The sequence below is a fragment of the Muscardinus avellanarius genome (assembly GCF_963383645.1).
Source record: "Muscardinus avellanarius genome assembly, chromosome: 4".
NCBI classification, from domain to species: Eukaryota; Metazoa; Chordata; class Mammalia; order Rodentia; family Gliridae; genus Muscardinus; species Muscardinus avellanarius.
The window spans coordinates 103,038,771-103,051,353 of NC_137789.1; the positions used below are offsets into that span (position 1 = coordinate 103,038,771).

The 12,583-nt window shown below is 48.4% G+C and overlaps 1 protein-coding gene across 1 annotated transcript in view; it reads left to right on the forward strand.

Moving 5' to 3' along the window:
- Positions 1–4,402: 4,402 nt before the first annotated feature.
- The window catches only part of WDFY4 (WDFY family member 4), a gene marked incomplete at both ends in the record, with an annotated part of 274,912 nt that continues 266,731 nt past the window's right edge, over positions 4,403–12,583 (forward strand). Inside the window, 4 exons of the mRNA XM_080694795.1 lie at positions 4,403–4,511; positions 6,635–6,688; positions 7,666–7,720; positions 8,949–9,198. Of these exons, the coding sequence (XP_080550921.1) occupies positions 4,403–4,511; positions 6,635–6,688; positions 7,666–7,720; positions 8,949–9,198 (468 nt within the window). The remainder of the gene's footprint in view (positions 4,512–6,634; positions 6,689–7,665; positions 7,721–8,948; positions 9,199–12,583) is intronic.

The following is a 12,583-nucleotide window of genomic DNA, read 5'->3' on the forward strand; positions in this document are numbered from 1 at the left end:
GTTGGCAGTTTGATAGCACATGAATGACTTGCTTCTGAGTCTCCATTTCTCAGAGCCTTGCTTTTCCCATTCATATAATGGGAATAATAACACCGGCCTTACGGGTCTTCAGATATCAGAGAACACTGACTGTTACCCAGGCAGGGTTTCCTCTGTTCCAATGGAGGCCAAGCCCTCGATTGACTCCCACATGAATAGGTCCATGGCTGAGGCTGGGCTTCTTGTTCCTGTGCTGTCCCCAACTCGTGTCTTTGTGTCTTTCATGATGGCTCCATCAAGACTGTTATAATTAGAGATAGGGTGCCCCTGCTCATATATTAATGTTCAGGGTTGATATGGTTCAGTCTTGGGTGTCATCTCATCCACTGTAATGGATTTATTTGGGTGATAAGTGGGGGGGGTGGCTTGTGCTTTTATCTTTGAATCCCCTTGCTTGCTTATTTGAGCTCTGCTTCTAGCATCCATGATATGAGAAGCAAAGCCCTGGTGCTCTTCTCTCTTCTCCCCCTTCCTTCCTTCCTTCCTTCCTTCCTTCCTTCCTTCCTTCCTTCCTTCCTTCCTTCCTTCCTCCTCCTCCTCCTCCTCCTCCTCCTCCTCCTCCTCCTCCTCCTCCTCCTTCTTCTTCTTCTCCTTCTTCTTCTTCTTCTTTTTCCTTCTCCTTCCTCTCCTTTCCCCCCCCCCTCCTCCTCCTCCTCCTCCTCCTCCTCCTCTCTCTGCCTCCTGCCCCTGTGCCTTGAGCTCCAGACCCTGGCCTCAGATGGACCGAACCCAGAATCCTCAAGAAATTGTGAGAAAGTAAATCTTCCTCCCTCTAAGTTTTGGAGTCAATCTAGTTTACATTATAAGAGTGAGAACGTTGACTGAGACAGAGGCCAACCTGGGGAACTGCACCCTGGCCATTTTTGGCAATGTGGAAGTTGGTACACATACTGAGACACAAAACCAGACCCTCCTGCAATACACGGTTCCTGTATTCCTTTGTAGTTGCAAAACCACAGAGGTGTGTATTGGCCTGGGCTGCAGCATGGCTTGTAACCAGAAAAGGGAAGTCTCGAGGTTCTGGGAAGCTTCTGTCCACCTGCCTGGTTCCTGTCCACCATAGTCCCCACCTTAGCGTTCAGGGCAAGTCCTGACCTTCTGGAAACAACCTGAGCTGCCTCCTCCTCTTGGGTGTGAGGAGTAGGTGGAGGGCCCTGAGCTCTGTGGGTCTCTGTCAGCTTGGTCCTTGGGGATGGGGGGCACTTGCTCACTTGAAGGGCTTGGGCCACACCATGGGGATTGCTGGGGTCCTTGGTCTACAAGGCCAAGTCCAGCAGGAATGCTGTGGTCCTTGCCCTGCTCCACAGAGAAGCAGTTTGATGGACAGGGCCTTTTCTAGGGCCCCTGGGCCCCTCTGACCTTACTCTCCTCTGCCCCTTTAGCCCTGTGGGCAGGGCCACCTTCTTTCTCTTTCTGCTCCTGACACAGGCTCACAGTCTTGGGGACAGACCCTCCCACTCCTGGATTCTATTCTTTGTCCTCATGATAGCTGAGTCATCACCTCCATCCTGTCTCAGTGACTGTCCACATGTCTCTTTAGTATCCTGCATCCATTTGAACCATCTCCTCGTTGTGAGAAAACCCAAGCTCAAACAGACTGGGTGGGCAGGTTGAGGGGCAGATGCAGGGGAGAGGTGGGGACTTGAGGGTACTGGGACAGTTTATCCTGGCCTTGGAGCTGAACCCTAAGGATCGACCAGGGCAGCAAGGTACAGAGTGAGGGAGGGTGTGTGATAGCCAGTGGACAGGAGCAGTGGGAGCTTTGGGGACAGCTGGTGTGTGCTGGGCACACTCTCACATGTGGAAGGGTGGCTTGCTCCACCTCTTCCACAGCTTTGCCAGGGAGATACTGTTCCTGTATTATAACTGCAGACACTGAGGCTCAGAGAACTTGACACCAAGGCTGAGTTAAGAAGAAATAGAGATGCTGTTTGGGGGAAGCTAGGCAGGGCCCAGGCTGGCTAAGAAGGCTGGGTTCAGGGTGTGGTGTTGTCGTCCCAGGGATTCAAGCTAGGAGCCACCACACAGCCCAACTCTCAGGATGATAATTTTGTTTATTATCCAGTGGTAATAACCCTCAGTTTATGGTGTGTGTGTGTGTGTGTGTGTGTGTGTGTGTGTGTGCATGTGCATTTGGTACTTGGGATTGAACCCAGGGGCATTTTATTTCTGAGAGACACCCCTAGCACTTTTTATTTTTAACAGAGTCTAACTTACTGAGGCTGGCTTCAAATCTGTGATTCTTCTATTTCAGCTTTCCAGGTACTAGGATTATAGCCCTCTTCCCCTCCTCTTCCTCCTCCTCCTCCTCCTCCTCCTCCTCCTCCTCCTCCTCCTCCTCCTTCTTCTTCTTCTTCTTCTTCTTCTTCTTTATCTTCTTCTTCTTCTTCCATCTTGTCTACTGGTTCAACCAGTTTGACAAAATGACCAGTTACATTGTCTTTTTCGTGTGGAAACAGAAGTGAATTGGTGAGTGTGAGCTCAGGGCGCAGTTGCTTTGCTGCCGACCCCGCGGGGCCCAGGCCCGGGAAGAGCAGGGCCTCCGGCGTGGCGCAGGCAGACAGCGCTCCTGTCCTATCTCCAGCCTGGGTCTGAGAAGGAGGGCGTGCGGTTAAGGAAGAGCGTGCAGGCTTCCAAGTCTGGCACGCAGAGCTTGCTCTATGGCCCTGTGGGAAGCTATAAGGCCTCTCGGAGCCCCACTTTCAACTTGTGTCAGACACTGCCACTATTTGCTGTTATGGAGATAAAAAGAGAGGCATGGAGGTAAACATGGGGGGCTGCTAGAAAGCGAGTTCTCAGCAGGAGAGTTCTTTCTATGACTAAATACGTATTGATATCCCCAGCGTCCCAGATAAAGGCCACAGGACTAAAATCCCTCCCTGCCTCCTGCTTTTCTGTCAATTCTCTCTCAATCTCAGGACATTTGTTCCCTTCAAGTCAGTTTCATTGAGATATAATTTACATGCAAAGCAACTTGCTTTTCTTTTGCTTCACTTTTGAGAAACATAGTCACGTGACCACCACCACAGTCAAGATGTCCCCAAACTGCCATCTCTCAGGAATAACCACTCCCTTTCCCCGGTAGCCATTCATCTATTCCCTGTCCCCACACCTTTGCCTTTTCCACCATGGATAGAATGACACAGAGTGGAGCCTTTTGAGCTGGGCCCCGTCTCTGGCATGTCTTTGAGATCTGTTCTGGTTGCTGTGTGGCTCGGTGATGTGGTCCTTTGATGGCAGACGTTTCCTTTGGGTGAGTGTGCCCATTTTTGCTTATTTACTCCCTGAATAAGCAAGCCATCCACCCCCGGGATATTTTTGGGTTTTTCCTGCTGAGATTAGAAGCTATGACTAGCGCTAATACATATGCATGCATACATTTTCATATGAGCATAAGTTTCCGTTTGTCTAGGGTCACCGGCCAGGAGCAGAATTGCTTGGGTGCAGGCTCGCTGTCCTTAGGAACTGCCACTCCCAAGTGCCAACTCCCAAGTGGCTGTCCCGTTTTGTGTTCCCACCAGCAAGGCTGCCATGCATCTTTGCCAATCCCAGGCACTGGCAAGATTTGGCTGCTCATAGGTGTGTCCTGAAGTCAGTGACCATGGCAAAACTGTCATTCCCCTGGAACTGTGTCTAGAAGTGAGAAGTGAGAGTTTGTGTTACTGTAACCTGTCTCTCTCCCCATCCTCTTTTCAATTTGGTTTTAACTCTTAAGTTCTCCTTGGAAGGTGAAAGTGTGGGGAAGAAGGAAGCAAGAGGCCCAGCTCCAACCTGCACACACACACACACACACACACACACACACACGCACACGCACACTTTTTTGAACAGCGTTGGCCTTGCTATATTTTTCTGGAGAGCTCTGGGTAGAGGCAGTGTCTCTGCTGACACCAGTGCAAGGGTGTTGGCACCTGCAGAGCTGCAACCAGGAACTGATTCTGAATGGCAGAGAAAGCAGGCCATTTCCAGCCAGGCAAGGGAGGGCAACTTCTGTTCTGAACCACCTGGCCTAGGGGCTTCCCCAGCTCCATGGCGGGGGCTGTGGCCTGCAATGTAGGTGGCAAACATCTCTGCACCTGAACTTAAGATCCAGAAACAGGTGTAGTCACAGATGCTCAAAAGGGGTGGGGGAACCGTGACTTTCATCTTACCCAGCAGCTCTTCCCTTGAGGGCTCCACTGCACTGCAGTGACACCCAGTCTTGCCTCTGACTCCCCTCCGGGTCACCCCATGTGCCTTCTTGCTCTGGATTAGCTTGTTTCTAGAATAGATTCCTGGAATTCCAGAACTGAGGGCTGCTAAGTTATGTCCCACATCCCGAGACCCTTCACCTGTGTTAGAATTACCTGACAGAAAGTCAGGGATGAAGAGGGTGGATGGGAATGTTTACTTAGCAGTGAACCGCAGCAGTCTCTTCCCTCTCCAGATGTTGCCCTCCAATGGGGCAGCTGTGTGCAGGCTGCCCTGGGCAGGTGGGTAAGGAACAGAATGCCAAGGATGCTCACACCTCTGCAGAGTAGATGGGTGGGGGAAGGATGGGCAGCGACACCCAGAGAGAGCTGGGCTGCTGGGCTACTCCAGCCCTGGTATTGGCACCACTGAAGTCCTGGTCTTGCACTCTCGGCCTGCAGCAGACTTGACACCTGGATCCCTATACATGATATATGGGTACGGTAGCCCCCTCTACCCTCATCACACACAGCCCTACAGACTCTGGGGCTCACTGTCCTGCACCTCTTCTGTCTCAGTGCATAAAGGACAGAGGGTCGAACCCTTAGCTCCAGGGCCATTGTTGCTAAGAAGAAACTGAGTCCCAGAGACAGGAGGAAACTCAGCTAAGACTCCACTCAGCCATGTGGGCCTACACCTCCTACACTGGCCCCCAGACTGTTCTGCCTTGTTGCTAAAAGTTTTTCTGCAGGAAAGAGAGATTCTGGTTAGGCTGGTCAGGGATGTGGAGAAGCTGCGAAGAAGCCAGGCTGAGGCATGGCACAGTCAGAGCCTGGTCTGCTGGGGGCTGGCACTGCAGGCAGGGCGGAGGGCCCTACCCCGGACGCTTCAGCACTACCACAGCCTCCTGTTTGCAGTTTTTCAAGCCCCTTCCTCTGCCCAGTCTCCCTGTGGGCCCTGGTCTGAGCTCAGCTGCCTGAGTACCTTACCAGGGGTGTGTTGGACAGCAAAGCCTGGGCTGTCCTCAGGACTGTGCTGGTGAAAGTGACCCTGGGAAAGTTACTTCCTTGCCACCTGTGCATGAAAGCCTGTGGTGTTGATGTGGTTGGATGGTGGGGGATTAAAGTGCTGTACTAAATAGGTACAAATCAGTTCCCATCCTCCAGTTCTAAGAGTGACGTGTGTGAGCACTGAGGGACCCCAGTATGCCCCAGGAGGAGGACATCCTGTTCTCACTACCATTTACCAATGAGAACATCGAGGCCAGGCTTGGCTTCAATTTTAGCCTAAGCCCATTATATCAAAATCTGAGCTGTTTGTGCTCAGAGCCACTAGACAAACCAGGGTACAAGCCACTGAAGCTGAGGGTTATGAGTGGTATTTGTCTAGGCTGTTGATTTTTTTTTTTTTTTTGGGGCACTGGAAATTGAAGCCAAGGACATTCTACCTCTGAGCTGCACCCCCAGCCCTATTTTGCTTTTTACTTTTTTATTTTATTTTATTTTATTTTATTTTATTTTATTTTATTTTTTGCGGGTTTGGGGATGGAACCCAGGGGCATTCGACCTCTGAACTACACACCCCCTGCCCTATTTTTTATTCTTTATTTTGAAACCGGGTCTCACTGAGTTGCAGAGGGCCTCACTAAGTAGCTGAGGCTGTCTGCAAACCGCGATCCTCCCGTCTCAGCCTCCCGAATGCTGGAATTACAAGTGTGCTCCACCATGCCCAGCCTTACTTTTTATTTTGAAACAGGGCCTTGCTAAGGGCCTGAATAAGTTGCTGGGGCTGGCCTTGAAACTCTGCTCCTCCTGTCAGCCTCCCAGGTACTAGGGTGGCAGGTGTGCTCCTGTGCCTGGCGAGGTTGTTGGTGCTTGTGAGCAACGTCTGAGCGGGCGTTCCTGCAGGGGCAGGAGGATGTGTATACGGGGTGGGGTGGGATGAATGCAGAGTTTGATCTTGGCTTTATTTAAAATTCTCATCCTTTTTTCTCCATAGATTTTTTTTTGCATTCATTTTGATTTTTAAAAACATTGCATTAAACTGTTGCTTTTTGGGCACCCCCTTAAATCCTATGCTCGGGCAAGTGCCTGGTTCTAGTTCTGACCCTGCTGAGACTTCCCGGAGGCACACCCTAGCATGTCCCTCTGCCTCTGATTAGGAACCTTCCGGTGACACTTGCACAGGGGGCTACTTGGGAATGAAGTGGGTCAGAGCGATTGCTTTTTTATGGTCTTCATCTCACCCTGATAGGCTACTCCCTGTTTCCTTCCTCTTGCAAACCAAAATAAAGCTGGTGTAGGTGAAGGGCCAAGGCGGTGTGGGTGCAGCTCTCCGTTTGAGTCGCACAGTGGCTCCAGGAGATTTCATGGATCCGCATTTGTTAGCAATTCTTGTTTCTCAAAAATTCTCTTGTCTATTCCAGAAAAGGTGAATCAAACGTTTCGGTTCAGCAAACGTGGCTGCTGTACCAGGAGAGGTGGGGGTGACTTCTGATACTTCCCCTGGATGTCCAACCCCATGCCACTCAACTCAGTTTCATATGTGGAAACTGAGAAAAAAAATGGGAACCTTCTCAGGCCCTCAGGTGTAGCCCAGTGAGTGGCTGGTTAGTCGGGCCTGAAGGCACGGCCACAAAATGACTTCTATAGGATGATAACAACAGTTATTTTGGCTGCAATAGCCATTGGTTGGTTGGGGAGCTCCATACCATGGGGGGGGGCTCTGCTGGTGACAGGACTGACAGTTGAGGACATAGTGGCTTTCAGGAAAGAAAGAGAGAGAGAAAACTTGGGGTCCCATCAGAACACAGGTCAGTCCATTCATAGATTCATCTATACTTTCATTCATTTGGTCTTAGACATTGTATTGAGCATTCACTTCACGCCAGCTCCTGTTACAGGCGTGATGTTCTTGCCTTAGCATAACTAAAGTTTAGTCGAGAGGTGGCTCCTGGGGTGGTGAAAGCCATGGGGAGGGGATGAGACTCCTACTAGGAGCCAGTGAGTAAGCACACACTGGAGCCTAACTCAGAAACAACAGCTACGGAGAGCTGGATGGAGCCACCCAAGAAATAGAAGCCTCGCGTGGTAGCTGATACTCTGGGGGAGCTGCAGCACTGAGCTTGCTTTTGTCAGACCCCCAGCTGCCCCAGGCCAGGGAACAACACCTGCTAATCAGGTGGGATGGGCAGGGCGGGGAGGGAGGGATCCGAAAGGGAACCTGAGTAGGGAATAGAAATCCAAGGAATAAACAAAGCCAGAAGGGAGCATGCGCAGATGGCAGATGAGGAAAGCCCTGGGGATGTGAGCCCCCCCCCCCACAGCCTGGCCTGAGGGGCAGCCCCCAAAGAGAAACTCGTAACCCTCCCACCCTGACACCCACAGTCAACCACCCAGCAAAACAAAATATAAACGAAAAGTTGGCCCAACGGTGTTATGAGTATGATCTTGTTAGATTATGTAGTCATGGAGAAAAGCCAGACCATCAGCACCAGTTTTCCTAGGTACAGGCAAGTTATATATTCTTCCTGCTATTTTCTTCCTTCCCATTTTTTTTGACAATGAACTAACATGAGTTTTGGAATAAGAAAATAGATATATTTATTCTTTCTTTCTTTCTTTCTTTCTTTCTTTCTTTCTTCTTTCTTTTTTCTTACTGGATATTGAACCCAGGGGCATTCTACCTCTAAGCTCCACCCCTAGCCCTATAATATTTTTTATTTGGAAACGGGGTCTTGCTATGCTTAAGAGCCACACTAAGTTGCTGAGGTTGGCTTCAAACCTGTGATCCTCCGGTCTCAGCCTCCCAAATACTAGGATTACAGGTGTGCACCCACCATGGCTAGCTTAATTTTTTTCCTAGAGAATTACATGCCTTTACAAACACTGGTAAAATATTTACACATCTCTTTAATTTACTCAGATATTTATAAGAGAGCAGATGATATAATAGAAAAAACAGGTTTTAGTATTAAAAGTTTTTGTTTCAACACAATGTCTAGTTGTATAATTACTTTTATCTCTGTTTGTTTCTTTACTTGCATATTAAAAATAAGAACCTAGCCAGGTGTGGTGGTGCACGCTTGTAATCCCAGGATTCGGGAGGCTGAGACTGGAGGATTGCGGTTCGCGGACAGCCTCAGCTACTTAGTGAGGCCCTCTGCAACTCAGTGGGACCCTGTTTCAAAATAAAAAATAGGGTAGGGAATGTAGCTTGGAGGTCGAATGCCCCTGGGTTCCATCCCAGACCCACACACACACACCAAAAAAAAAAAAGAAAAAAAAAAGAACCTAGTTGGTCTGTGTGCTATAGAGGAGTCTTTGTGTGTGTGTGTGTGTGTGTGTGTGTGTGTGTGTGTGTGGTACTGGGGATAGAACCCAGGGGCTTTTCTACCTCCAAGTTATACTCGCAGACCTATTTTATACTTTATTTGGAAACAGGGTCTCACTAAGTTGCTGAGAGCCTCACTAAGTAGCTGAGGCTGGCTTCGAACCTGTGCGAGCCTCCGAGGAGTCTTTTAGAGTGGGTTCTGCTCAGCGCCTGGCCCATGCTATGTTGTTAATGATGTGTCAATCACATCTAAATCTGAATCTCCTTTCAGAAAGGCCTTCCTTATTTCTTGTGGGTTTCAGGTTCCAAGAGGAACTGCCTGCAGTGGGAACGGAGTGAATACCATATCTCGTTGTTGGAAAGCGAGACGCAGCAGGACTTTTCACTTGCGCTTGTTCTGAATTCAGATCTGCGTTGCTAAACATGGAGGCTCAAGACCTTCCAGAGGCTGACCACAGACCTGAGGACCCCGCCTCCGAGACTGAAGTCCAGCCCGGTTCTCTGCAGCCTGATTTTCCCGTCGGTGGGCAGTCCCCGGGCCCCTCTGCCCTCTGGGACCTACTGGAGAAGAAGTTTCTGGAATATCAGCACTCGACACAGGGGAACCCAGATGAACTGCGCAAGAGCCTGTTGGGCCTTCTCCCTCTGTTCCTAAAGGTCAGAATTCCTTTTTTAAGGCTTATTTTGTTTGTAATTGGCACATTATAATTGTACATATTTACGGGGTACAGAGTGATGTTTCATTGAATATGTACATTGTGTAACGGTCAGGTCAGGGTGTACAAAGCATCTATCATCTCAACTATTTATTGTGTCTTCATGGTGAGAACTTACAAAATCTTCTCTTGCAGTAATTGGAAATGCACAATATAATATTAACTATAGTCACCTTACTGTTCTTACTTTTGAAACTATAAGAAGATGTTATGGGGCTTTGGGGACACTTCTGGTCCATCGTGGTCCTATTGTTGGTGTGGACTTTGGAGTCCAAGAGAACTTGTTATGTTACTACGTGTCTCTGAATCTCACTTTCCTTATCAGTAAAGTGAAACTGGTATCATTGTGCTGGGAGCTGGGAGGTGAGCTAAGATGGTGATCCTGCAGTCCGTAGCACTCAGGAGCACGCAGGGCCAATGTTACTTCTCTGCCACCTCTAGGGTACTGACTGCCTGTACCTACAGGTCAAGATTCCAGTCCTGTGATTCTCAAAGTGCTGACACCATCTGCTTCTCTTTGGTCCCTGGAGCTCACCTCTGATGAACCCTGCAGAGGCAGGATATTACAGACTCCCCATCATTTCTTTAATATCTACATTTTTATTAAGTCCTTCAATGGTTGCAAATCTGTTGTTTCTATTAACTTCTGACTAATAAAACCCTGCCGGAGTCAGAACCTTCAGCCTTCTTAATTAAGTGTTGGAGATGGAAAGGGTCTTGGACAAGAGAGAAAGTTTTTCTCAGGTACAGTGCAGTCTGAGCTGTATCTGGATACCAGGAATAGGCATTGGAATATAGGCTCTTGTGCAATCCAGATTGTTACCACTCTGTCCTGAACTTTATAACCACGAAACAGCAGTCATCAAGGTTGTGTATGAAGAACTCTCTTGGAAATATCAGAAACTAAAAAAAAATTATACCATTCCCTTAGTATGGGGCTATGAACCTCAAAGCCTTATGCATGCATAAGGCCCTGCCAGGGATTTGAGACTTCTCAGTACACATGAGAGTCTTGGATTGCTTTGCCTGATAGAACATAATTTTATACCTGATTCTTTTCACTTTTGGCCCAAGGGAAAAATCAAATGATCTAAATATTCTTTTTAAAAAGGAAATACCCACCAGAGACTTTTAAATTGTCACCCCTGCTTGGAAAGGGCTGTGTTCCTAGGAGCTGGGAGCCTGCCCAACTGGACCAGTCTTTTTGTCAATCAGACCCAGCATGGAAGAGGTGACCCATGTGTGGTCAGAGTTTGGAAAAAGGCTAACAGCTATGTGTGTGCCCTCCCTCGGGGGCTGTCTTCTGCTCCAATCTAGTGACTCTTGAGATTAAACATGGACATTGTATTGTGTAGCACATGTCTGTTTCTCTTTGTTCTCCCCATCCCATATCTGATTCATTTAAACACACAGCAGAGACGGGCATGGTGGCGTATGTTTGTAATCCCTGCACTTGGGAGGCGGAGACAGAAGGATCACGCCAGTTCGCGGCCAGCCTTGCTGGTTTAAGAGACCCTGTTTCCAAATAAAAATATAAAATAGGTCTGGGAGTATAGCCTGGAGGTAGAAGGATTCCATCCCCAGTACCACCAACCAACCAACCAACCAACCAACCAACCAACCAACCAACCAAAACATACAGCAGCCAGGTACAGTGATGCATGCCTGTAATCTCAGTGATTGAAAGACTGAGATAGGAAGATTGCAGGTACAAAGCCAGCTTTAACAACATAGGGAGGGGCTCACAACTTAGAGAGACCCCGTTTCAAAATAAAAAAGATGAAATAGGGCTGGAGATGTGGCACAGAGGTAGAGGCTCAGTTCCCAGTACAACACCCAACACACACACACACACACACACACACACACACACACACACACACACAGCAGGGGAGAGCCCTTTTCTCATCCCTGTCGTTGTTTGCATGTAACTGTGTACATAAAGGAGGGCTTGGCTTATTCTACAGGAAATCCCAGCTCCATTGCCTCCTGGGTCAAAGAATGCAGGGTTGCTAACCCACTCAGGATTTTGGTTATTTACATGCTAATAAGTATGGTTTAATGGAATCTCACGACTTGGGAGTCCAACAGGGATCTGCTCTGAGGGGACAAGTCAGAAATCACGTTATTATCTAGAACAGCAGGCTCTCTGCCTCATCCAGGGCTCAGCTCTCCTCTCGGTAGGTTGAAGAGGAGCTTTTAGCTAGGGTACATTAAACAGTGCTTCGGTCTTGATCTGGGGTTGGTCAAATCCCCCTAACACTGCCTGTCTTTCCCTTTCTTTCTTTTTAATATTCACCTTATTCTGTCTCTGACCTGTGCCACCCAAACTATATTCAGATGTTCACTAACTTAGAATGGTTTTATTTTCAATTTTTTGACTTTATAAGGTGTTTCAGTCAACATTCTCATTGCCGTGACCTCTGACTATCACAACTTAGAGGGAGCAAGATTTATTTGTTCGCAGTTCTAGAGGTTACAGAGACTCCAGTCCATGTTAGGCCAGGTCATATCTGCAGAGCTCAGGGCATGGCAGCAGTAGGTAGAGCGCAAAGGAAGGAGATAAAGGACCCACCTCCTCCAACCACACCGTACCTGCTCACCTCACCACCCAGTCCATCCATTAGCCTGTCAATGGATTTACCCACTGATGAGATTAAAACTCCTGTGATCCAGTTATATCACCTCTGGATATTTTTGTAAATACATGAGCTCATCCAGGGGATGTTCTACATCTAAACCATCACTCCAGGGTGAAAAGAGAAACTGCACTTTGACTTTTGATCTGTTCCTGGGCTAGCAGAGTGTGGTATCCTGGCAGCAGCTCCCTCCCAGCCATCCAGGCAGTCACCAGGGCTGACAACCAGTGTTCCACAGGGTGCTGTGTTGTTAAGCCATGATGCTTGGTAGGTTAGGTGGATTCAAAGCCTCTTCCACTTAGTGTCTCTGACTTATGGTTTATTGGGTTGTAAACTCACTTTAAATCAAGGAGCATCTGTATCGGAAATGAAATGAACCAAGGGTAAAATGATGTCCTGCATTTACTCAGTTAGTAAGGGGCAGAGCCAGGGCTAAACTCAGGCTACACGATTACTATTACTGATGATACCTAAGTAATATTCACCAAGGTCCAACTAGAGAGGCAGACACTGTGGAGTGCTTTCAAGTGCTTGCAATAGTCCCGCAAAGGAGTTGCTATTTTTATCCCAGCTTAGTAGAAGAGGAAAGAGAGGTGTACAGTACTTGTACAGCACTTGTTCATGTGGCCAAGGTCACCGAGTTGTTAGCATTAGCTGGGAGAAGAACTTAACCTGCGTGGTCTGCCC